The 26,346-nt window shown below is 43.4% G+C and overlaps 1 protein-coding gene across 3 annotated transcripts in view; it reads right to left on the bottom strand.

Annotated features, from left to right (window-relative positions):
- Nucleotides 1-332: 332 nt before the first annotated feature.
- The window catches only part of ARID5B (AT-rich interaction domain 5B), a 176,901-nt gene continuing 150,887 nt past the window's right edge, over nucleotides 333-26,346 (bottom strand). For all 3 annotated transcript variants that reach the window (XM_080641939.1, XM_080641940.1, XM_080641941.1), the window contains 3 exons: nucleotides 23,340-23,437; nucleotides 7,114-7,312; nucleotides 333-3,132 (listed from right to left, as the gene is read on the bottom strand). In XM_080641939.1, the coding sequence (XP_080498065.1) occupies nucleotides 979-3,132; nucleotides 7,114-7,312; nucleotides 23,340-23,437 (2,451 nt within the window). In that variant the 3' untranslated portion in view covers nucleotides 333-978. The remainder of the gene's footprint in view (nucleotides 3,133-7,113; nucleotides 7,313-23,339; nucleotides 23,438-26,346) is intronic.

Below are 26,346 nucleotides of genomic sequence, written 5' to 3'. Positions count from 1 at the left end.
TCACATAACCCCATACTTCAAAGCAAAGCATTTGGTCGGGTAAGCAGTGTATAAGCTCTTTCAACTATGCCATTAATGAGGAACAAAGTCCATAAGTTGCGAATCTGCAAAGGAACGTTCTTTGCACTATGGTGTGCTCATCTGTTTCTTTCTCATTTGTTCCACTAGAATCAGTTGCTTCAATTTGTAAACAATTAACTTTACCACCCAAAGCTGCTCAAAATGATAAGATGGGGGGGGGGGGGGGAAGAGGATTACAAACACACATCAAAAACTAGGATAGTCAGTCAGTCTTAAACAGAATAAAACAAAAAATAAAACAAAAGACCTGCAAACAAAAGCGATACTGTTTAATTAAAAAAAAAAAAAAAAAGACAAGAAGGAACTGGGAGAAAATGGAACTACCTGTATATAAATTAGGTGAGCAAAACAGTGATACGGGTAGTTTTAAGAAGCAAATATATACAGTCAATTTAACAGTGTTTACTTCTCTGGATTGTTCAATAGTGTCAAAAGGAAAGATCTATTGAAGTTTCACTATACATTGCATTGATTGAACCTTGGAGTTTTATGAAAACAGGGGCCTCGCTTGGCATGTCTGCCAGTCTTCTTTGCCCCTTTCTTTGAAATGCCTGCCCCTTTTTGCCCAGATTGTTTCCTGACCATCGGAACTCAGATGGGGTCCTCTAAGTTCTTCCTGGATATGCATAAACCCCTCCACGAGAGCCCCATGCGAAGTGAACCATCTGGGGTGCGAGGGCATCTGTGTTGCAAGGGACTCAAGACTGACCAACCAAGGCTGGTGTCGTCCCAGAAAAATCAGGTCTGTTCACCTCCCCTCTCGGCCGCTTCGGCTGGAACGGATCTTACCCCCAGATTAGAAGAAATACAGACTTCTAATTCTACAAGCCATCACCCCAGGACTGAGGAGTGAAGATCTTTTAGCCACGCCTTGTGGGATGCTGGGCAGAGCCGGCCTTACAGTTTTGTACTGGGGTGTACGGATGACAGCTGAGAAGATGGAAAGGCAGCTTGAGGGTTTATAGCAGCTAAAGGGTAAATGCTGTTGTGCAAAAGGTCCCCGTACGAACTTCCTACAGGTGTGGCCGCAGCCAAGTGTCTGTACAGCTGCTGAGAATTGGTCGGCGACGTGAAAATTCCTCTTTGCATCACAAGCGAGTGGAAAGCCAGGGGCTGCATGAGTGGGGAAAGCACAGTCTGGTTTTTCAAGTACTGCAGAGAGTGAGAATACCCTGCTGGGAGCCTGGAGTTGAGGCCCGAGTTACACAGGCTCCCAGAATACAAACCTGGGAAGATAGGGGACGAGAGGGGCAGCTTGTGGCCTTCCGACGCGCCCCCAGAACGCCCACCGTGCGCTGCCTTGCTGCCTTCACTCTCCTGCTCACAGGCCTTCTCCTTCCCAGAGACCTCCTTGGCTGGGTCCAAGGGAGACACTGCCCGGGCCTTTTTCCCAGCGATCACCAGGTCCAAGTCCTCCAGGCTGCGCTTTATGGGGCGCGCTGCCCCAATGTTCTGAGGGCTCATTTTCCGGTGCAGGATGGGGTGGACCATGCCTTCCATCTTCCTGAAATTCTCCAGTCTCACGTGGTGGGGTTTTGCCGATCTTGAGAGCGCCTCAGGGTATTTTTTAGGAGCCGACATGGTCATGGGGGATACCCGGCAGGCCTTGGGGTGACAGTCTCGACTGTGGCTGTTTATGACCTGGAACTGGGAGACGCCTTTGCTTTCCTGGGGCCCCGGGGCCGCATGGGCCAGGCCCAGGACCTTGCCGGTGGGTTTGTGCGGGTTCTTGGGAAGGCTCAGGTCCGTCGGCTGGTCATCCGTGGTGGCTTCGGCTGTGGCTGACTTTTTGTCTTGCAGGTGTAGAGACGAGAGATAGTTTCCATGGAGCTTTTCTTGGTGTTTGTGGGAAGAAAAAGAACTGTTTTCCGATTCCCTGTACATGTCCCTGCACGGGTACTTGGAGGACTGTTCGTTGTGAAGATGGTGCTCGGTGTGTCTGTAGAGGCTGTGGAGATGCGGGGAGGAGTAGAAGTCGGCCAGGAAGCTGGGCATGTGGGAGTGGGGGAGCGCCCTCTTCTCCAATAGTTTCTCCTTGCCCTCCTGGATTTCTTGCTTCAGGACATAGGAGTCGGCAAGGGGGCTGAGGTGATGCTTGGAGAAGCTGCAGCGGTGGGGATCCGATCGACTCAGCTTGTCATGCTTAAAGATGTCACTGATGCTCTTCCTGTCCTCGGAGGGCTTGCTCCTGAAGCTCTGCACGTGCTGAATCACCGAGGGCCGGCTGACTGCCGTGTGGTCAGTGCTTTGGCCGTGGTGGGCCTGGGCCAGACCCGAGCACAGTTCGTCCCTGGCGATCAGCTTCTTTTTGCTGATCAAAGGGGGTGGGGAGCCGTAGGGGTAGCTGCTGGAGAGGCTGGCCCCACTCACTTGGGACAAAAGCTTTTTCTTGGCCAGCGGGGACATGATGCCCGGGTTGCCCCTTGAGTAGAGCAGGGGGGTGTAATTGAGTCCGTGGTTCTCATTCATGGGCCCCGTCAGGTCTTTGTCCTTGAACATGTCGAATGACTGGACCACTAGGACCTTCGGGGTCTGCTTCAGCGCATTGTGGATGTCGTCGCTGCCCAGCTGGTCCACCTTCACAGTGCAGTTGGCGATGTAATCTGCCATTGCGGGTACTTTGTCATCGTCCATCTCGCTCTGGTTTGCCAGCGGTGGCTGCGTGGTGGGGAAGCCAGGGAAGGTTGTGTCTTGGGGTTCACTTTCAGGGCTCTCTGTAAAACAGCAGGGCTTGGGTTCTGGTTTTGAGTCGACCAGAGCACTGGGAGAGGTGAGAGGCTGTTTGCTAGCCCCCGGGTCCCTGTCGGTGGCCAAAGAGGCACTCGGGAGTGGAGGAGAGGGCCCCTTTTCTCCTGCCTCCTCTGCCATCTTCTCACTGTTGGCACCTTGATCTGCTTTGTTCTCCTTCTCTGGGTCTGCTGTAGACACCAGGGGCCTGGCTGCAAAATCCTGGTACCCTTCCATTTTCTTCTTCACGTCTGCTGCGGGGAGAGGCTCGGGGATGCTCTTCTGGTTTAAAGGTTCTTGCTCCTTCTCTTGCTCTGAAGAAACCTGGTAAAATATTGCAAGACAGTCAGAAGGAAGCCAAGGGTATTGACACATTTTGCTATGAAATAGAATATTACACGTAGCAGTTTTTCTTGAAAACAGGCTTGTCAATCAGTTCACATAGTTTCTGTAAAGCTTTATCACTCCCTGATCATAGCTCTAAACAAAGAAATCTAAATTACAAAAACATTAGGAGAAATATGCATATTCACTTTAGTCCCTTATGAGACACTTATCAAAATATCAAAGTGTTATGTACTGATGGTATACAATCATATCACTCCTTGAGTCTAATATATAGTTTAATTCTGAGGTTGTCTTCTTGTCAAATCAGTCAATTATCCAAATGGGTTTTAAATTACATGTTGTGCTTTATGACACTTTGGAGAAAGATTTTTTTTTAAGCATCTCTCTTTCAAATATCTAACCACCTCCATGTCAACAAACAATCAACAAACTCACCGACACTCCCTGCCGTTCTTTGACAGAGTGTATCTTGTCCTAATGTGTCCAATTGGAGGCATAAAATCAGTGATGCTTAAGTGTTTTTAATTTCTACTCAGTGCCATGTGACATGCAGATAAGCTGAAGTATTGAAAGATGATGGAGATGCAACATCGGCCTGACTACCTGAGGGACAGGAGGGCTCTAAGTCCTTCTAGGCTGCAGCAAGCTACATTTCCATGAAAGTTGAAAATGAAGTTGTCAAAATTCAGGCAGTGAGCGCCAGCACAAATACAGCTTCTCTGTTCATTGAAATTAATTGTGGTCAATGAGATGGATGCTCTTTATGTGTCCCTATTCACAGAAGTTGCGGGCACAATTCGACCCATTCATTGCTTTATGTAGCTGTGCAAACTTTGACCTTTGAAGGTCATTTTAACTTTCCATCTGTGACCCAGCTAACGGACAAGCTCTTTTAAAACTTCTGTCATTCTGTCCTGACATGTCTTAGTGGAGAATAGTCCCAAAACTGTTGTATTGAACTGGTCTTTGGCCCCGCCACCCCACCCCAATCTCATCTCCATGAACATTGTTTTCCTTTGTTAAGAAAAGAAGTTTTGACCACAGTAGCATTTTCGGGTAAGATTGGGGATGCTGGTATAGGGATGCATAGGGATAAAAGTTTTAAGGAATCACATCCATTTAATCAATATTTCTCCTTAAGTCCATTTAAAGATATCCCTGTTTTTTCAGATATGTGTTATACCTAAGAACCTTTGTGTGCCATTTTTCATTTTTTTGTACTAGTAGTTGCCTTTTCAGTACAACTATCATTACTTGTTCTACATTAACAACATCACACTCAGTTCCAAAGAACTTTCTATGACCTAGGCCTTCAGTTACATGGAGTTCCATGCTTTTCATTGTAAAACAGGTTTTGGAGGTCTTTGAAAGCTAGACAGAAAAAGGTAAAGGATGGAATTTTCTGATCTGCCCTTAGTATGTTAAGTGGTATCTTCCCACCAGGCAACTTGCAATCCAATCCAATTACCTGAGGATATCAGGTTTGACAAGAAGGGCTTTATTTATTTATTTATTTAGTTAGTTAGTTAATCCTCACCCAAGGATATTTTTCCATTGATTTTTCAGAGACAGTGGAAGAGAGAGGGAAAGACAGAGAGAAACATTGATGTGAGAGAAACACATGGATTGGTTACCTCCTGCACGCACCCCAACCAGGGCCCGGGCTGGGGAGGAGCCTGCAACTGAGGTATGTGCCTTTGCCCGGAATCGAACCCAGGATCCTTTGGTCCACAGGCTGACGCTCTACCCACTGAGCCAAACTGGCTAGGGCGAGGAGGGCATTATAAGCACTCCTGTCTCTACTGAGTTCACTACTTTATATTGAAAACATCAAAAATGAAAAACAATTAAAACAATGACAACAATAAAATCCTGACCCAAAGCTCCAAATTAGTGGGAAGAAATATACCTGGACAATAACATGGATTTATGTTGGAGGTGGGGAACAATTCTTACTTATAAAGGTCAACCTTGAAGAGGGTATGAGATTCCAGGTAGTTTAACAAGTTTTTTTTAAAATTGATTTTAGAAAGAAAAGAAGGGAGAGAGAAACATTGATCAGCTGCCTCCTGCACGTGCCCTGACCAGGAATTGAACTGGCAGCCTCTTGGTGCTTGGGATGATGCTCAACCAACTGAGCCACACCGGCCCGGGCAGATTCCAGGTAGTTTAGATAACTTGATCATAATAATCTTTGATACTCAAGACACTAACAGCTCCCTGAAGGGAACTGTTGGGACCTATAGGACAAAGGCTTGAAGGGTTTCTATGGTCTGCAGGACATCTGGCTCCACACCTGCCAGTGGTCATCCCCTCAGCTGGTGGGCTCAGGGCATGGGCTGAGGATTCCTCCCACAATTTACAAACCAACCATTTTAAACTTCGTCCCCAAAGTGGAGCCGTTCAGAGGTCAGCTGGCCTCTTGGTCCTCAGTTTGCCCCCTGGTGCTTTGGCAATGCTGTACATATGGTATCTAATAGAACTCACTGATCCAAAACCCATAATTAATCACCAGGCCAACAGGGCAAAGGAAGAATGGAATACAAGCCTTCACTTGGAATTTCTTTGCTTTTGGCTATTTGTGTTGCAAGCTTGCAGATATTTAGAAATCTCTGCATCACCTCTCCCCTCCCCCCCGCCCCCCGCAACCTTTTTAATTTCTAGAGCTTAAAATGATTGTGAAACAAAAATCAAATTTCATCTTCGTATTAATACTATCTTCTTACACAGGATTCAGTGGGGTACATTGAATTCTAGGTAAGAGATTGTGGTGTTGTGTTGTGTGTGTTTTAAACCAGTGTTTAATTAGGGAGTCTCTTATGTGTTCATTATAAACTTGATTTTTTAGGAGGTGTTTAATATCAGCAACAAAATTCCCTCTGGGGTTGAATCTTAGAACATGCTGTCTCCAAATGTGGCTGCTAAGTTTTTTTTTTTTGTTTTGTTTTTTTATGGGCAGCAGGGTTTTTATTATTCATGTTGAAACAGAGCCCAGATCAGCCTCCATGACTGGCTGTATGCTGACATTAATGGCTTCTACCAAGGAACTGTGGGGGGCTGCAGGTAGCTGGGGCTTGTTTTAAAAGGTTCAGAAACTACCTGTTAACATGAGAGATAATAATGGTTTCAGAGGAACCATTTCAAAATTCCCCCATAAATAATATGTACTTAAGATGTTTCTAAACTGGTCTCAACCCAAGGCTGCTGCATACAGGTCCATTACGGAGACAAAGGCATCCCTAAAGTTTCCAGGTCCATCCTGCAGAGACACAGCACATCAATTTCAATGGCCCTGCCTACTAGGCCCCACGGAGCACTTTTAAAGTCACACCACCTCCTCGGATAGCCTGGCTGTGAAACAACAAAGCCCTATCTTTCATGTTGGAGTCCCCTGGCTTCACAGAGCTGCAGCTCTGGCTCCTTCTCTCTCAAAGTCGGCGGACGCTATCCGTTTTCTACGGGATGCTCGCATCTTTCTGGATCCTATCGTTGGCCTATCCCAGTGGTAGGCAAACCGCGGCTCTGTTGACTAATGAGTTTGCCGACCACTGGACTAGACTAAATGTTACCGTGTAGTTGGAAGCTGTGAGGATTAGGCAATTGTGGCATATTGTGTGCAAAGAGGTAAAGGGTAGTATAGGACAGTGGTCGGCAAACTCATTAGTCAACAGAGCGGCAAACTGCAGCTCGTGAGCCACGGTTTGCCCACCACTGGCCTATCCCATTCAGTACCATGGACTGCCTTTCAGCCCTGGAACAAGCGGAAAGGTTCACTACTGAGGGAATTGTGAAGCTGAGATGATTTGATTTCTCAGTGTAGCACTGCAACTGTGTAGGGTCACAGCTGTGGGTGCAGGTCTCAGCTGTGGGTGCAGGTCTCAGCTGTGGGTGCAGGGTTCAGGAAACCCTGAGGCGGGGCACGTCCTGGTGGTATGTCTGGGGAGGAGACTGACTCACCTCTGAGGCATCCTGGGGCTTCGGGGCATTCTCTTTTTCTTTCTTGCTCTTGGGGATTTCATGTTTGATGCGTTTGGTTCCTGATACTTTTGCTTTGTTCTCGTTTTCCTGTGAACTGTTCTCCTGTTTCCGAGGTTTGATTGGAGGCAGGGGCTTGTCTTCCTCTCCTTTAATAAACCTTTCATATGGCAGGATTAATCTAAAAGGATATCAGGAGACATGATCAATCAGGGGATGATTAATCAGGCAATTCCATTAGCATCCATGTTATGGTTTATTTTCTTTTCTCAATACAAGCAATTTATTGTGAGACTTTATTTCCAGTGACACCAATGCTTTTCTAGAAAGTTACTCCACAGTTACCTCCCTACTCAAAACTCGAGCCTAGTGACTTACATACTTCTTTGCAAGACTGCTTTCTGGTTCTGTAAATCTATACACCAAGGATGATGGTGGAAGCATCCAAATTTACATCATCATCGCTGTCCATGGGACCCGGCCAAGTGCCAGCAACAACATCACAACAATAATAGCAACAATAACAATAGCTGCTGTTTACTCATCCTTCTGCCAACAACTATTTATTGAGCACTGACTATGTGCCAGACATTGCTCTAGGCCAGTGGTTCTCAACCTTTCTAATGCCGCAACCCTTTCATACAGTTCCTCCTGTTGTGGTGACCCCCAACCATAAAATTATTTTCGTTGCTACTTCATAACTGTAATCTTGCTACTGTTAGGAATCGTAATGTAAATATCTGTGTTTTCCGATAGTCTTAGGCGACCCTGCTAGCGGTTCTCAACCTGTGGGTCGCGACATTAGAAAGGTTGAGAACCGCTGCTGTAGAGCCTAAGACCATCGGAAAACACAGATATTTACATTACGATTCATAACAGCAGCAAAATTACAGTTATGAAGTAGCAACGAAAATAATTTTATGGTTGGGGGTCACCACAACAGGAGGAACTGTATGAAAGGGTCGCGGCATTAGAAAGGTTGAGAACCACTGCTCTAGGCACTAAGATATACCAGCAAACAAAAGATTCAACGCCCGACCTCATGAGGCTTATATTCTAGTATGTACTAGTATCTGCCCTAGGTACATAATATATATCATTTCATGTAATCTCCATAATATCCCTAGGGAGTAAATTACCATATTATTTATTATAAACATACCAATAATAAAAATGATTACTATTATTATTGTTAACTGATGAGACAACAGAGGCGCCAAAAGCTTAAAGAATTTTCCTGAGTCACACCAATTAATAGAGGTGGCGTTTGAACCACTTTTGCCCATCTCCAAAGTTTATATTTTTGTCGTGCCAAAATATAGACCAGACACTTAAGCTAAAGACCTTAATGGGAGGCTAGCACAGCGTGGCTGAGAGACAGCTGTCTCACACAGCAGCTCTGGGGGGCAGGGGGAGGAGGTATGGAGGGGGAGGTGACCGCAGCAGGCTGTGCGGTTTAGGGGTGCCAAGTAAAAGAGGGCCCCAGTAAGAAGGAAGGTGGACAGACCACTCCGGCCGTAAAAATCAGAAGGCTGAAAAATTCAAGCATTTTAATTACATAACTTTTTATACAAAGTACATAAAATTGCTCTAAAAAGAGAAACATCAAACGGCTCTAGTTTTAATCTGTTTCCCCTTTGCGCCGTAGCTCTTGATCTGAAAGGGAAAAATAGCTGATGTAATTAAAAGGGATGGATTGCATTACAATCTCAGTTTCAACTTCAGTGATTAAAGTTCTTATAATGCATTTGGTATGATTAATGACTCACTGTGGGATTAATACAAGACTCAGCCTTAAAAATATGAACTTTAATACAGCAACCATAATTTGTTTTAAATAAGACAAGTTGACTCAATGAAGAAAATGTACTTGGCTTATAAACAACATAAATCTGTTCAAATATCAGGAACCCTAATTATTTTTAAACTAAGACTCCCAGGCAGAAACTTCTTTGGTGTGGATATTTGTTGGCGATCCTGAAATTGGTTTCTAACTACGTAATTTGGATCTCAACTACTTAAACATACACAACCATTCGGGTTTGCGAGTATAGACATGGGGACATTTGTGATCATAAGATTTCACTCTTTAATAAAATACCATGCAGATGATGGGAAAAACAAATCCCAATTTATAGCATATTAGGAACAAATTTCATTTACTGAGCATGCTCGGACAAGGTATGTGCAAGGAGGCGTGAATAACAGTTTTGAGCCCTACATCTGGCAGTGGGCCAGCCATGAAGATCAACACAGCCCATGGGGAATAGTTATCTTCAGATCCCATTACAAACTGAGTTTAAACATGTTACAGCTGCTAAAACTGGAAACTGTTCTCTCCATGTAGACTTACTAAAATAATACATGGCTGCCAAATACCTGCTTCCCACTGTAATATTACAGTTAATGTTTATATAATAAAAAGCAAAACTAAGCAGAAGAAGAGAGGGGAAAAAGCCATCTTGTTCATACTTGAATTTATTTGTCTCACCTGTAAAGTCCCACCATTCTCCCCGGTTCCTTTTATCTGCATGGTCCTGCCAGGGACTTTATCCCCTTCGACATCGGCAAGTGGGGGATTTTTATCCGGGAGCAAAATGCATGGAATGTTTTAAATTGGAAAGAATGTTTTAAATTGACTTCAATGAAAGCGTATTTTTATTGTTGGGGCAGATAGGTTTGTTTTGCTTTTGTTTGGTTGCCATGGGACTCCAAGGAGCACTGAAGTCTGGCTATTCCAATGGTTACCACCCTTCTCCCGATTCCATTCTCCAACTGAGATAGTGACACCATGGACACCCTCTCCTGTGAGAAGGATGACAACATTACCTCTGAGTGTGGGGAAGGGGGTTCAGGAGAAGCAGAGACTTGGGTGGAAGAGACACCCAAGGTGGGCCCCAAAGGACCCCTCACCTCCAGTGCTGACAGTCCTGGGCCAGCCCAGCTCTCTAGATGGGTGCTAAGGAGACTGTAATTTCCTTATACAATTTTGCAAGTTCAAGAGGCAGGGCAACATTTCCATTTCATTTCTTTTTTCTTTTCTTTTTTTCCCCCCCTCTTCACTCAACTCAGCAGCTGGCTGGCCGACAGCAGTAAAAAATACATTTCACTTTGCTGGTCAAAGGCCTAAAGCCAGAAGCAGGAAATCTGGAATTAAATGTTTCTTGTATCTGGAAAGAGGCATGACTAAGGTAAAACTGAATCCAAACATAAGCCCTGCTTGTTCAAGGCTTTCAAAGGGAGTGTGTGTGTGTGTGTGTGTGTGTGTGTGTGTGTGTGGAGAGAGAGAGAGAGAGAGGGAGGGAGAGAGAGAGAATGTGTGTATGTATAAAGGTCAATTGAGTGTGTGTTTTTTTTCCGTTCTAAATCACTGAAAGATAATTATAGTGGCTCAGTGAAAAAAAGGCTCCCAAAATAAAACAAGAAAGGCAGCAGCTAAAAGGAAACAAGTAGAAATATGACCAGCTAAGCCCCTGAAGAACAGGGTACGGTCTCGCACGGCACCCAAACAATTGCTGTTCATGTAGGGATTTCCGTTTGCTGCGATTTTCACTGGATGTTTTTCAGTCATCCTGTCAGGGTACAATACAATTACCCCACAGGATGTGATCTTATCATCTGATTATTAGAGGTTTTTACAGTATAAGGGAGGGAAGCTATTATAAGTTTCTGAACATGTAAACGTTTAACATACATACGATAGCATTAAAAACAGGTTAGCCAATAGAAGGTCAACATTGCCCAATGCAGGAAGCTGGGGAGGTTTGTACTATATAAAGAATTCAGTATAATGCAACATGCCTGTGCCTTGCAGATGATTATTCCTCAGACATTTGTAGTACAACACAGATTCAATCAGTCTCCAAACTGCACAGATAAAAACAAAAATGCACCTCAGCCCCCAAGAACTCATTACACAGGAGAAATCTTTTCCATGGACTGCAACGCTGAGAATGCAGGCTGCGTCTGAGGTTGGTGGAAGTAATGGGGAAAGGAGCAATATATTCATTAGAAAGATCCCCCCATGATCTACATCTAGTCTGAGGATTGAAAGCTGGGCAGATAAATGGGTCTTTATTATTATCCAGATTTCACATTTCAGATTAGCAAAATGCTTATTTATGATGCCATTAATGGATCTGAAATAGGTAAGCCATCCTGTATTAAAAAATAACATCTTGCCATAGACATAAGATTTGTAGCAGCATGAGATTTTTTTCCCTAGGAATAATACAAGAATAACATTTTCCACCCCAAAGCAGAAACAGTAGGGGACCCTTTTGCTATCAAGGAGATTCTTATTAAATTCAGTCACTGTGAAAAGCAAGATTTTTTTCTCCTGCTTCCTTTGCTTTCTTTTTTAAATAAAGACAACTTAAAATCAACCCAAATTAAAATGAACAAATCAATGGCATTATAACCTTGATTTATTGGCGTCTGAGCCACTAAATTATCATCATACATGAAATTGCTGGTTTGTAAAGATTTCAGCTTTGTTAAATCTCAAGTTAAATAATGGTGCTCAGTGTACTAGGATTTTAGATCTGCCTCATCTGATATTATGAAAAATTCAATACATTTCTCTACAGCAGAAGTCAGGGGTCAGCAAATCTATTACTGTAATGTAAGTAATCTGGCAACCTGCCAACTCTTTCTCCCTTTTATTATTTTTTTAAACGCTGAGCCAGATAATTTTATATTTACAAATTCTAAAATCCTCCGAGGCCTTTCCTCTCTTTCTCAACAAAAAGCAGCAGCATTGCTTGGCTTTTGAGAAATGTATACCATCCATGTCCTCAACATTTGCATTTCATACAAAAGAAGAAAAGACCCTTCATCTTTATTAGGCAACATTCCCCTCCCTTCCCCGAGGGCAGAGGAAAACTAATGTCAAATCTCATATGAGCGAGTAACCGCTAATGTCTCCTGTATTGATTAATGCTGGCGTGGAATGACTGAACTTTTGGGCCAAAACATTTAGCAAACAGTACTTAAGAGGAGAAATGAGAATCCATCTATTTATAGAGCTCTGAAAAATGATATTTTAATAATGTTCTGGAACTGATTCAATCTGGAGAGTGGGGGAAAGTAAGGGGAGATCTTTAGAGTTGTATTTGAACCTCACCCTAGTTACTTCATAGGTACTCTTACAGTATCAAACCAGTAAAATAAACAAACAAACAAACAAACAAATAAATAAAAAAAAATCCAGGCCTGAAGATCTGCTGGTGACTGGGAACAGAATATTTGGGGGGCAGAGGGGAATAAGTTAGTGTTCGCCAAGAAAATGGTGCGAGAATGCAACATGGATTCTGTGCAAAAGACTTGGCTCGCCCATGAGCTACCAAGGGTAAACTGTAGCAAGCTTTTTACAAAGAAAGTAGGTATAAATAGCATCATTTGTATTCTATGCCAAGATACCCATGGCTATCAACCACAGAACATGGACACTTGTCTTCAGCAAAGCTCTGCTCTGGGAAAATGCCCTGCTCACCAGGGGCTTCCTTACTTGCTCAAAAGGCAGCCGAAGAGGAACAAGAAAACCTTTTCAAGGCGTTAATGCCATGTGCCCCTGGAAGTGGAGGCAGACTTGTTTCTTAGGCCTATTGATGATTCTGACACCTACCTCCACGGTCCTGGAGCGACTGTGACCCGAACTTAGCAAAGAGAGGAAAGGAAGGGCCATGGTGCCAGGACCCAGCAAGGTGGCGGTTTGACTCTCACAAAGGTGTAGAGTGAAAGAGGCAGCTCAGGGACAAAGGGTCCCTTGAATTGGAGTCACATGGGCTGCGGAGGCCTGGATGCGAGGTGAGGTGGAAGGGAGGGGAGAAAAACTTCAGACTGCTCTTACGTATTGGTTAGGCATTACAATATCAACAGCAGCCATCATGTAGTAAGTTCCTATCAACACCAGGCACTTAGTATGTCTTAACTCCAACCCTTACCAAAGGAAATGTCCACAGGCATATTATTTTATCCTCATTTCATGGATGAAGAAACGGAGGTTCAAAGTGAAATGACTAAATGACGAGTCAAAGGCATGCAGCTACTAAATGCCAAAACTGGAGAGCAAACACAGACCTGCCTGCCTCGGCTAGTCTGAGCGCCTTCATCTCAGCAAGGTCACAGAAGCGCCGACACGGGAGATACTGAGGTGATCACACATGGATTAAGAGAACTCTCTAAGAACTCAGAGTGAGCACTCCTTTCCTCAAAGGCAGCACCTATGTGGAAACAAAGGGCCACCCCTACAACAAAGCTATGGCTTGGGCATTGGGCATACTCATGCTTTTACAAAGGGCCACAGCCCTCCAAAAGGTAGTAACCCTCGTTGGCTCAGGCCCAACTTGATGTTGGATGGTAAGAGAATCTCAAGAGCCATATCCCCCAGGAACACCAGCCTGGAGCACTTCATCTTACCAAGTCTGGGGTTCCCATTGTCTCCCCAGCTAGACTGGAAGCCCCTCGGTGGCTCTGCTTCTAGGATGCCCCCTGCCACTCCTAAGAGTGTGTAAATGGAGGTTACCTCCAGGTCTTTCATGCCAAGACCACACTGAAGAAAAGTTCGAATGGATATAAAAAAGGCTGACTTTATGCCCCAGGGATTAAAATACAGGCTCACAACAGAGGGCATGGATCATAAACAGACCCAGCCCTCCCTCCACGATGCCAGCCAGCCGAGATGGCAGCAATTATTCTTCTCAATAAGAAAACAACGGCTAACTCAGAATCACGCTGCACGGGTCCATTTGAAGAGCAGATGAACATCATGTCAAGAATAATGGACAAATATATCTACAATGTTTGCAGCATGTGCACCGCGCAAGTGAAGGCAGGCAGTGTCTATATGTCAAAACAGGCAAACAGTTATGGCATGTAAGTCCCATGCATGTGAGATACCATGAGTTCCAGAGCTGCTGAAATGCTCAACAATTCCCCCAAACATTTATTATTTTGATCAAACTTTGTAATAACTTGCACAAAAACAAAACGTCCCAAGAGGCTTTCAGTGGAAGAGTTAGGGATATACTTTAATGGTAAACAATTACATTCTTTTGTCATCTGATACTTTTTCCCCTCCTTTCTTTTTGGGAACATGCTTTCCGAATTTTCAATAGTTCCTTTGTGAAGGCATCTGTTACTCACATAATTGAAAAGATGTTTGTGCAGTGGCATGCTTGAGAGTACAGTTATTTAATCTTAATGATAAAGCCCCGAGGACAGAAAAATCATAAGTAGAAACCTCTTGTTATTTATCAAAAAGAAATGGGGCTAAGACACCTAATCTATTCTCAAATTTAAATTCATGCTTGATGAAAACTATCAATAAGACATGGACCTGCAAAGTTTCTTAAATACAACAGCAAGGTTCAAAGGGGAGTGGGGTGGGAGAGATAGAGCGAAAACAAAAATGAGACAATGAAGGAGCTTGACAAAGAAAAACTGCTGTTTGGCAAGCTAATTTCTTTTTTTTGGGTCAAACAAAGAACTTGCTGTAGTTTACAGCATGACATACACACTTGATTAGCTTGTGCCTGAGGGTGTTTTTACACTCAACTGTGTAAACTCCAACTTCTATTAATTACAACTTGCATTTCGAGACAAATTTAAGAATTTTTAAATAGAGATTTTTTTTTCAAAGCTGTTGTTTATTTATTTATTTTTTTAAACTGAAACCAGTTTTTCTACTCCAGGGCTTGGCAAGGGTTTTGTTTTCCTTTTGAAAAGTTTCTAGAAATATCCAGGCATTGGAAAGTTATCAGAGCATGTTAGGCATGCTGAGTGATTCGGAGGGAGGCTCTTGCTTATGAAATTACCTGACTGTCCTTTAGGGGGGAATTCTTTAAAGGCGATAAGAAGCTACTCCAGGCTTAGGGTGCTTATACCCACTCAACTCGGGTCCCTCGGAAGGACAAGTGAGGGGAGGTGGAGATGGGAGAGCAGGAGCACAGCCTCAGCCTAAATCCCAGCACCTGGTCTTAGGATTCCTGGCTGCTGGTCATTGATAAGGGCCAGGAGGCCTTCTGTGGGTTTGGGGAAAGGGGAGATGAGAGTACCTGGGTGGCAGTGTTGCATAGAGGTGACTAACACAGAGCCCACTGGCTAGAGCCCCTTTACCAAGATAGTGTTTAGAAAGGAAATGCAAGTCCACAACTGGTCAACTCCACCACGGGTTAGGATGGGGCATGATCTACCGGCTGGACCTCGGGGCAAGAGAGTTAAAAGACATGGAGAAGGAAACTGTCTTTGGTGTTTCCAGTTTGGAAATTCACCTTAGATCTCTCCTGACAGCCCCTCCCCACCACCTAGCTCCTACCTCTTCACACATTTCTTAGCGAAAACCGTCCTTTTTTGTTGTTGTTAATCCTTACCTGAGCATATTTTCCACTGATTTTTTAGAGAGAGTGGAGGGGATAGGGAGAGATAGAGAGAGACATATCGATAGGTGCCCTGACTGGGGCCGGGGATTAAGCCTGAAACCAAGGCACATGCCCTTGACCGGAATTGAACCTGAGACCCTCAGTCTGTGGGCCAATGCTCTAACCACTAAGTCAAACTGGCCAGGGTGAAACTGTCATTTTTTGTTTGGATTTTATTTAATTCATTCAACCCCTAATTCTTGAGTCCCTGATATGTTTATGATGCTGTACTGGGTGCACTGGGGGTAGGGGGGTCCTCAAGGAAACAATATCACATGGTCCTTGCCCTCAAAGTTTGACTCTTCTTGAATTCTTACAACTGAATTACTTTAGACAACTTATGATGATCTATCTCAAGTTCTAACCTAATCTCTTTAAGATCCAGTTCCCATCTGGATGCTTCTGAAAGACTGCTCATTCCAGTTGGAAATTCTCTCTTTGATCCATGTTGAACTTATTATTTGTATCTGTTACTTACCTAAGGTCTTTACCTACATATTAAAATCCCTTTCATGTAAGTGTGGACTATGAGTAGGATCATATGATAAGCGAGGTAAGCCAAGAGTACAGTACCTCATAGCTGCAGTGTGCTGGGAGTAGGGCTGGGGGTGCCGCATAGGGAAGAATTCTGAGACAGAGCTTCATCTCCTGGGAAGCAGCACTGTGTTCCCTTGGTCGCCTCTGCCATGAATGTGGTAGCATGGGCACCTCCTCATTGCTTGCCAGTCCTTGTCTAAACTCTTCGGTTCATATGTTTTCATCATCCCTGCAAGTGTTTTGCACATGATTGATGTGCAAGTGTCACCACTGCCCCTCGAGGACAGCAACAACCCCAAAAGGCAAATCTAGCCTGCCCAAGAAAAACTGGCCACCGAGACAGGGCTTCTTACCAATGTCAAACGTCATCATAGGCTACACTGATAGGCCGACACTGCCCACACTGTCCCAGAAAGTACTACTGACCACATCTGGACCGGCTTCAGGTATTCCAAGGGACACAAACTGGAGGCATCTACATGAGAGCAAGCCAAGATGGTTCAATCCCCAGATCCTGTTCTGAGGCTTGGCTGAATGGAACAGGAAGACCTGATATGAGAGAGGAGCTTTGCCAAGCATACGGCGGCACCTCACCTAGAAGAGGGAGCAGCAGAACGAGGCAGCCCCGAAAAGCAGAGTGGGGTCCATGGGAAGCCACAGAGGGCGTGGAGCTCAGCACCTGGAAGTGTTTAGATGGAGAGCGCCTCCAACGGTGGCACTTCTTCCTGCCCTCCCAGGGCAGGGCAGGGCGTAGATGCTGAGACTGGATTCGATTCGTGCGGTACAGAACTTGGCCGCCTGCAGGCTACATTTTGCCCAGGGGCATGTTTAGTTTAGCTTATGTAAAATCTTTTCAGAAATACTGGGACCAATATTTGCAAGTCAGATGATTTTTCATAAAGATTATGCCCAAAACAAGGAAGGTCTGGAAGCAGAGAGACTGTATCCGCCTGAGGCAAGAGTGTTGGCTGATCCTACCGGGCCTCCCTGGCCTGGGTTGTCTGTGCCAGGTTCCCACTTTCCCAGCTGGCCACCTACACTACCTACGCTACCTGCTCCTGTACACACCTGAGCTTGTGACCACTGGTGCAGAGCAATACTTCCCCAATGCCCTGGGTGAAGGACTAGTTTCCTAAATGTCCCATCTGTTGTCTACCGACACTTTCATAAAACACCATCAAAATGAATTACTGGAAGAAGGCAATATTTAAACAGGCATGCAAAATACATGCCTCACTTTTTTATTATATCCAACAGACACAAAGTTATTATGGCAGGTGGCTCCCTAAGTGTATCGATGCTTATTTGCTGTCGCTGTGCTTGGCTCACCATGGCCTAGTAGCCAACAGTTCACAGACGGGTCAGAAAACCTCACTGGGCAACACTGGCCTAGAAGATGGCTCGGGGACCTCTCAAATCTAAAAGGCTGCCATCCCGCCTGGGACTTTCTGCATTGTGCATCGATTAACTTCAAGGGTGTCAAAATGAGCAAGAACACACCAACGTCCTGGACATGAACAGACACGAACAGGATTATAACTCACCTTACTTTCCCCTGGCCTTTTCCCACAATATAATTAGCTGAATTCCTTGGAACCTGATATATTTTTGGCATGTATCTTAAAGCACACACTTATCTCCCTCAAAACACAAACCTCCCACACCCGGCCTTGCAACTTGAGAGAAAAAAGGCCGAAGCTCCAGCTGACTGTCACCCGGACTCTGCGTGAATGCATCTGGCTTGGGTACAGCTCACCCCAAGTCACTGCAAAGGAAGCCGCCTGAGCCATGCAGCAGGATAGTCTTGCCCGAGGAATGCTTACGGGAAGAGCAAAAGGTTAGAATTTGAAATTGGGCACGAAGTCTGCAAGAAGGTGAAATGTAATTGCTCACCCTCCCCCCTCCCCCCAAACAAATACTTTGCTTATGATTTTGATTCTCGAAATACTCAGAAAAACACAGCATAAAGTGCTTTCGCCTTGATGCTTCTTTTTCAATCCCTAATAACAACTTCATGTGCCCTACAGAAACAGACCATGTAATTTATTCAGGAAAATCAAAACCAGTAATCTGATATTCTGTGTAAAGATCTTTTCCCCCTTGCACGTGCTCAAAAACATTTAGAAAGAAAACAAATCTGCATGTGAAAACAAAGCCTTTAAAGTGAATAACTGTTCCAGAAAATCAAACTAAGAGAATTCCATGGAAGTAATCATTTCCCTTTCTGTTCCTTGGCTGATGGAAGCAAGCATTTGGGAGCACCTTAAATAAAGGGTTGAATAAGGAAGAAAATATTCCCCTTCAAAGGTTCCTGCCCAGGAGAGGTGGCTATTTTTCTTTGCATTATCATCTACAGTAACTTTTATCTATAAATCCTGAGCAAGAAATGTCCAGAATAACCACACTTCATAAGCTTTGCTGAGTTTGAGACATCTACATAGCAATGGTCTCACGATGGGGAAACATTAATGCTTTTTATATTGGTGATCAGCTGTAACATGAGCAATTAAGTACAGTACTAATGGACTATGGCCAGGAGCCTGGTACTGATATTAAAAACTGACAGAGATGAATAGGTTTGGAAGCAAAAGCAGGCTGACAAAGACATTTTTATGAAGTGCTTGGACCCATTTGATTTAAGCCAATCAGAGGCAAGTGTGGACGCGTCAGGCCTTCAGCAACAATGATGCATTCACAGGCATTGTACCATTCCTACTATGCCTTAAATAAAAACACCCATTGATTCTTTTCAACAACTCGCACTTTCATTATTACACTCATTAATAAACCAAAAGTGCACAACTAATACACAAGCAACATTTACTGAGGAACCGGCTATTTTTTTTTTCCTTGTTGGAAAATGAAAACATTTACGGGAAACGTGAGCCACACTGCATGAAAAATAAATCAGTGGATAATGCATAGGAGATCACTCATTTCTTCTTCATCTTCTAGGACAACGAAGCTGGGGGTAGGGAAACAGGAAAAGGACCAAGTGTCTATACGAGTGTGAAAGGAATGAGAGACCAGAGGAACCAGCAACAGGAAAAAACCCTCTGGCTCTGGTCTGATTTGAAAGGATTTACAAATTTCCAAGATCATCTTCTGCTAGATGTTTGCCCACAACATCCTGACTCTTTCCAATTCCTTGAACCCTTTTTGAAAATGGTGGTCCTTCACCAATCTAGTCACCTGTTTTAGTTGTGTTAGCATAGCCTGGGACTAGCAAGAATGAATGAAATAGGCCATGATCACTAGGTACATACAGTGTTAGCCAAGAGCTTCAGCTCTTTTTTGCCCAAAGCAGAACTTTTTCAGGCCCCTGGACAGATTGGAGTGTCCTCTGCCCTTCTCTGCTGAAACCATAAAAGGGAAGTAAAGCCATTGAGATCAGTAGTTCCTAAACTTTCCTCCCACAGCACACAGGAGCATGGCTGACTCCTTTAAAATCATGATGGATTCAAATGAGGGAGAGTGGCAATATTTTACATAGAGTTTGATTTTTAAATTTTATTTATTTTTTAAAATATATTTTTTCATTGATTTCAGAGAGGAAAGAAAAGGGAGAGATAAAAACATCAATGATCAGAGAGAATCATTGATTGGCTGCCTCCTGCATACCCTCCCCCCTCTTACTGAGGATCTAGCCCACAACCTAGGCATGTGCTCTGACCAGGAATCGAATTGTAAACTCCTGATTCATAGGTCAACTCTCAACCACTGAACCACAGTGGCTGGGCTGATTATTTTTTTATCTATCATCTGCAAACTTGGGCACTTAACTTGTATTAATTACTAATTATTCAAGACACCCTTGCATCTGATCACCACAATATGAGGGGCCTAGATAGTAAAGGGACATGCCAAGGCAGGGTTCAAGACCTTGCTAATCACCTGGGTCCAGCTGTGCTCTAACCTGGGCTCAGGCTCTGCACAGGGATTCCCACTGAGCAGTGGGATTAATGCCTCATCGCCAATTCCACCCTCTGTGCTCTGTTTGGTGATGCTGGGACTGGGGCTCTGTAAATTACATCTCATTTGTCAGCTCTCTTCTTAGTGGGGTTCTGCAAATGGGGCTCTACCAGGTCCGGGTAGGAAGGACCTCTTTCTTTGTATTTTGCTTGCTGTTTATTTCAGCGACAACCCAACAGTAACTTAGCAGTCACAGTTGGTTAAGCCTCTAGCTTCTTTCAATGCCTTTCCTCTAAGGCAGTGGTCGGCTAACTCATTAGTCAACAGAGCCAAATATCAACAGTACAACGATTGAAATTTCTTTGGAGAGCCAAATTTTTTAAACTTAAACTTCTTCTAACGCCACTTCTTCAAAATAGACTCGCCCAGGCCCTGGTATTTTGTGGAAGAGCCAAACTCAAGGGGCCAAAGAGCCACATGTGGCTCGCGAGTCGCAGTTTGCCGACCACGGCTCTAAGGCGTAGCACCCTCCAGGGAGCACAGCTTCTCGGGCCTGAGCCCAGCTCCGCAGGCTTCGCCTCTGAAGCACCAGCACAGGTTGGGTGCCTCTCCCCAGAAGGGATCTGAATCCCAGATCTGTGAGGCCCACTCTCTGAACACCTGGATGGCAACACCTCTTTTCTCTATTCTCCCAACCCTAAGAAAACTGGTTATAACCTGTATTAATGTAGTGCTTCACACCAACACTTGTTTAAGCAGTCCCAATAGTAAATTTTCTTTGTTGAATACCTCGTGTGGTTTCTGTGTTTTCTTTACTGATAGACGAATTCATAATTCAAATTCAAAGATAAAACTTTTTTTAAAAAATGTAATCCAGCTCTGCCAGTGTGGCTCAGCTGTTGAGCATCGACCCATGAACCAGAAGGTCAGGGTTCAATTCCCCATCAGGGAACATGCCTAGTTTGTGGGCTCAATCCCCAATGTGGGGCATGTAGGAGGAGGCCGATCAATTGTCCTCTCTCATCACTGATGTTTCTATCTCTCTCTCCCTCTCCCTTCCTCTCTCTGAAATCAGTTAAAACATATTTTTTAAAAATGTAATCCAGTGGGAAACCAAACCTTTATGAACTATCCAGCCTCTACTTGGATCTCACAAGCTCTGAATTTGAAATCAGGGAGCTGAGTCAGTCGACACTTCAGAAGGGAAATCCTATTGATAAAGAAAGTGGTGTGACCTAAATAAATTAAGTATGGACTTGAAGCACAGAGCAAGGATAAAGCATGGATTTGCTAACTGGTCTTCGATGTTGGGTATCACAGTCCTAATTCAAAGGGAAAATACTTCCAAATATGAGTAGAGAAGAGAACTTTTTAAACATCTTTAATAATATTTCTTAGTTGCTAAAATTTGAGGTATCTGCTCCTCCAGGAAGAGATAAATCATGAAACAAAGTACACAGTCTTCAAAAGAATATATCTTGCCATTTTATAAGATTGAGGTCATTTTTATCCACACAACTACTAGAGTAAATTACACACACACACACACACACACACACACACCTATTAAAGTCAATCCCTTTTCCATCCAAAACCATACCTATTTTTTTAACCATGTGATGCTTTATAATATGTTTGATTAATTTTTCACTCTTCAACTGGGTGAGCTAGCTAACAGCTGAGATACATTCCTTTTTCAAATTTTAATTGCTATTAAGTCTGATGGTTCACATACTGGGAACTTTTGCACCTGGAAGTAAGAAAGGTTCACCATCAGAATAGAATTAATTTGAAAGCATGGTGTTTCTAATGAAAATGTTCTGATTAAAGCCTTGAATCATAAGTCAAAACCAAGTTGACTATGATACCTTGGATGCTATTTATAGAACAGTCACCTGAGATAACAATGGTATTTTGTGCTAACATTTTCGTGGTATACCTGTTATGTACAGTGAGAATGTGGGTTTCTGTGTTAAATACTGAGAGAAATAACACTCACACTTGAGAAATTGATGTACCATATTGTAAACAATGCTATGAAGAATAGTAACTTGAATTCCTGTTACAAATCCTTGTGGATCATAACATTGTCAAGGCAATCTCTTGGGAATGCTTTGTGGGAATTTTCCATGGGGTACTAAACCCAATTCAGTGTCTTATAAACTACAAAAACATTGTAAGTTTCATTGAGTGGCTATACTAAAAGAGGCTCTGTGTTAAATGAAATACAGATAAAAATATAATTGAACTCTAAAGAAATATGACTAAGGGTTAATGAGTGAGATGATAGTATTAGCTGAAATTCATTTGTAGGATCCAAAGGTGGGTATTAAGCATATGGGTTGAAGTTGGAATGGTAACTGACTATGTGAAAAACAACCATCAAATTAATCAGTTGTGTTTTAACTTATAAGCAAGTTCACTGGCCTGTTTGTTCAGCTGACTGTGTCTTGTTTCATTCTATCCATGACCATTATTAAAACACACACACACAGCCTCTACTTGGATCTCAGGGAATTTGAATTTGAAATCAGGGAGCTGAGTCAGTCAACACTTCAGAAGGGAAATGCCATTGATAAAGAAGTTGGTGTGACCTAAATAAAATAAATATGGGCTTGAAGCACAGAGCAAGGATAATGCATGGATTAGCTAACTGGTCTTCGATGTTGGGTATCACAGTCCTAATTCAAAGGGAAAATACTCCTGTGGAGACAACCCTCAGATTGGTCTAATTTGATTACTTCTTGTTTGCATTATCATCACCTTCCTGAAGAAGCTTTAATCATTAGAAAACCAAACCTCACAGAGCTTGGCAAGAAAGAATTTCCCGGGTCAAAAGCATAGCCATGGAATAAAAATACCAAGATAGGAGAAAACAAAAGATCTTATCTCGGGCCAATTTCCTTATTAAAGAAATGCCTACTTTGCAATATTAATTCATTCAACATTAACATATTTCAATGTTAATATAGTTACATGGCGACCTCCTAGTAACAATGCGGACCTGTGTTTCCTAGATCCTAAAGGTTCTCAGAGAACATATTGAGTAATCTATGCTTGGGTGGGGGGGACAGTATTGTCAGGCAGGTGGTCACAGGATAAAAGCAAACTTAAAAGAACATCTAATTTTAGCCCCAGTAACCAGAGAAAGCCATGTCCCTTAAAAATCACAAGGAGTTATGCCAAGTAAAATGCTAGCGGGATATTTTTCTGTTTCCTAAAAGGTCCTTTCCCTCTGGTCTTATCCCTGACCAGAAATGCCTTCTAATTAACACACTTTCAATTAAGCAAGGACTTTCCAAAATTCAAAGAAAAAAAAAGTTTTGTTTTTTTTTTTACCTTTCATAATGTCTGCGGGTGCACGTGGCGGCGCTGGTGCTCCCGGGATTACCACCTAATTCATCATAAATGTGTTTCCATTGGCGGCGGGCTGTTATCTGAAAGAATGGCAATGGGAAATTCAATCTTGCATCGTAAGAGATTCACAGTGGCAGGATTCAATACATATGCAACAGTCAGAGGAGAGTGGTCTGTACTGGAAACCCAGAAACTGGGGAGTCCAAATGGGTACACGGGGAGGCATGGTTTTACAGTGCGCTCTCACTTTCCGCGCTTTGCTTTACAATAAAAATGGAATTCTACCTGTGGCTCTATATTTTGTCACCCTTAGTGTATTTTCATCCAAGGCATCTCCCTTGATACTTATGTAGTTATTTGCCCCCCAAGGTCTCAAACTTGTACTCTGTTCCTTAATGTCACGTGATACAGCATCAAAAGAAAATAAAATTTTCCTAAAATATATACCTTTAGTACATAAGTGTAAATGAACAGAATTAACATAGGTTGCTCGAGGGGAGTGGAAAAGGGTGGTCACGGGAAGAGAAACCCTCTTCACCAAACATGCTTTTGTATCTTCGGACTTTTGAACTCTGTGATATGTCGCCTACTTTAAAAACTAAATAAATTACAACATAAGCTAATTAAACTGATCAAGCTGGTTATGGAATTTGCAGTCATTTCAAGCTACATTTTTATGACAGCTCCTCTAACCACCAAAACAAAATCAAAATCTACAACTGTACATGTCGCGTAAACTGTTTATTTTTATTCACTTAGGTCAGGAAAATGGGGTATCAATCAAATCCTATGAAAAGGAACATATTCCAAAGTTAAAATGCAAGCCATGTACATTACTGAGTTAGGTGAATAAAAACAAACAGCTTGCGATATATTGAACGGCACACTATGTCTTGTTTTATTTATTTATTTTTCTTTCATTCTATTTTCCTACGTAAACTAAGATTTTTACAAAATAACAGATGCGTGATCTGGCAGATGATGAATTGCGGGAAACCCATCATTTGCGACATTCCAGCAAGCCCAGTGTTTCCTTGAACTAGGAAGACAGAACAAGTTCTAAGGCCCCTGTGAAAGTTTCTAAATTAGGTCACAGGAAAACTGTGAGTGGAATGTGGAGGGGGCAGGGAATGGCAACCGGGCCCGTGGCATTTAGTACAATCAGAGCAGGAGGCTTCTTGTGAAAAATACCCCCAGAGCTGCCCGCAGAGTCCACTTAGGGGCTAAAGACAGTAATCCAGGGGGAAGAAATCTGCACTTGCAACCAGGGGCTTGAAATTGTAATCTTTATGGAGGAGGGCAAGGGCGGTTAAATCTTAGAAGGTAAGTGGTACCTTTTCCATTTCAAATCAAGAGAACCCCTTCATTTCCATAAAGCCTTCTCAACAGGCCCAAGTGGGACCTCGAGACTATGCGAGTTCTGCATTGTTCAATTTCACATACATCATTCTTGAACCAATGTGTTTCAATGGTTCTCATTAGAAAGAACTACCTTTACCTCCACTAGCAGGTGTAGCTAAAAATAAACCCTCCTTTATCTGTGGCTTGGTTTCGATTATAACAAATAGTTTCAAGCCCCTTTCAAAAAACTCAAAATACATATTTTGGTAATTATGTTATATTTAATTACAATCTCCCTCCAGCCTTTTAAGTAATACAATTTCAGGCTGGTCTATGAGAGAATCAGGAAGAATCAAGGAAGAAGAAACCTCTCTCGGATGAGGTGTGTGGGCCTTGGGAGCCCAGCAGGGCCAGGAAACAGCCTGCATCTGTCCCTGCAATCACTTCACAACAGACCATCACTCCTGTCATTCTTGGATCGCGTGTACACTGTATTTCATATTTGACAAAGCGTTTTCACATCCATAATATCATTTAATCCTCCCATCAGCCTGCGAGTCGGATTATAGAAGGAAGGGAGGCTCCCACAAGAGGCTGCATGACTTGCCTAAGGGTACACAGCAGCCGAATGGCAAAACCAAGGTTTATACTGATGTCTCATGGTCCCAAGAACAGACCTTTTCCTACAACATCAAAGCAGCCTCCATATCAGAATGACCTCCTGAATAGCCCATGGTTGGAGCGGGGTGATAATACAGAACTACAGGGGCCCTTTGCTTCGAGTGAGGCAGATGACTGTGGGAAGTATTATTTCTACTACAATTTCTCACCTTTGACCTAGTGGGCAAAGAGCCTAACTACGATGTCAGTAAGGATCTAAGGGGGTGGGCTAGGTTAATAATGCTCTAAAATGTTACTCTTAAAGAACCCAGTAAAACTATGGTTCCTTCTCCCTGGCTGCTCCTGTCTCTAGGTAGAACAGAGGTTTTACTATTATGTTCACCACAGAGTCACGGATAAGTTCCAATTATATCTGAATCCATCCATGCACACATCCATTCATTCAGCATTTACTGAACATCTCCCATCTATTGGGCACTGTGCTAGCAGCTGAGATGCAACAATGACAACCAGACCGAACATGACTGCATCCTTGGGAAGGGGGATGGACGTCAGCAATAACCAATTGACCAAACACCTACACAAAATAATACAGATTGTGAAAAATGTAATGAAGAAGAGACCACGGCTGATAGGGATAATTTTGGAAACTGACCATGTCCCCCTCCCACACCCTACCATCTAGACTAGGGGATGCCCTGTTAAATACTTGCCTATCACAGAGATGACAAAACTTCTTTAAGAATAAATAATGAATTCTAAAAATGGAAACAAAAATCTTCCTCCCTCTAGGATTGAAATGTGGCAGCAGGAAGCCAGCATCAAGCAACATTTGGTGCTAACAAGCCATGAGCAGCAGGCCAGGGGTCTGTGTTAGCCCCAAGCTGGCAGGCTGCCGTTTTTAAATAGTTTTGACTAGTGAGGACTCATCTGGAGTGAAGACAACAAGGGCCTGGCCTCCAAGGAAGAGGTCTCTCTGTTTCCCTAGGGTCCAGTGGCCAGCCTGGATGAATCGGGCCATTTTGAG

This window comes from Plecotus auritus, assembly GCF_963455305.1.
Source record: "Plecotus auritus genome assembly, chromosome: 9".
Classification (NCBI taxonomy): domain Eukaryota; kingdom Metazoa; phylum Chordata; class Mammalia; order Chiroptera; family Vespertilionidae; genus Plecotus; species Plecotus auritus.
This window is presented reverse-complemented; position numbering and strand designations above follow the sequence as displayed.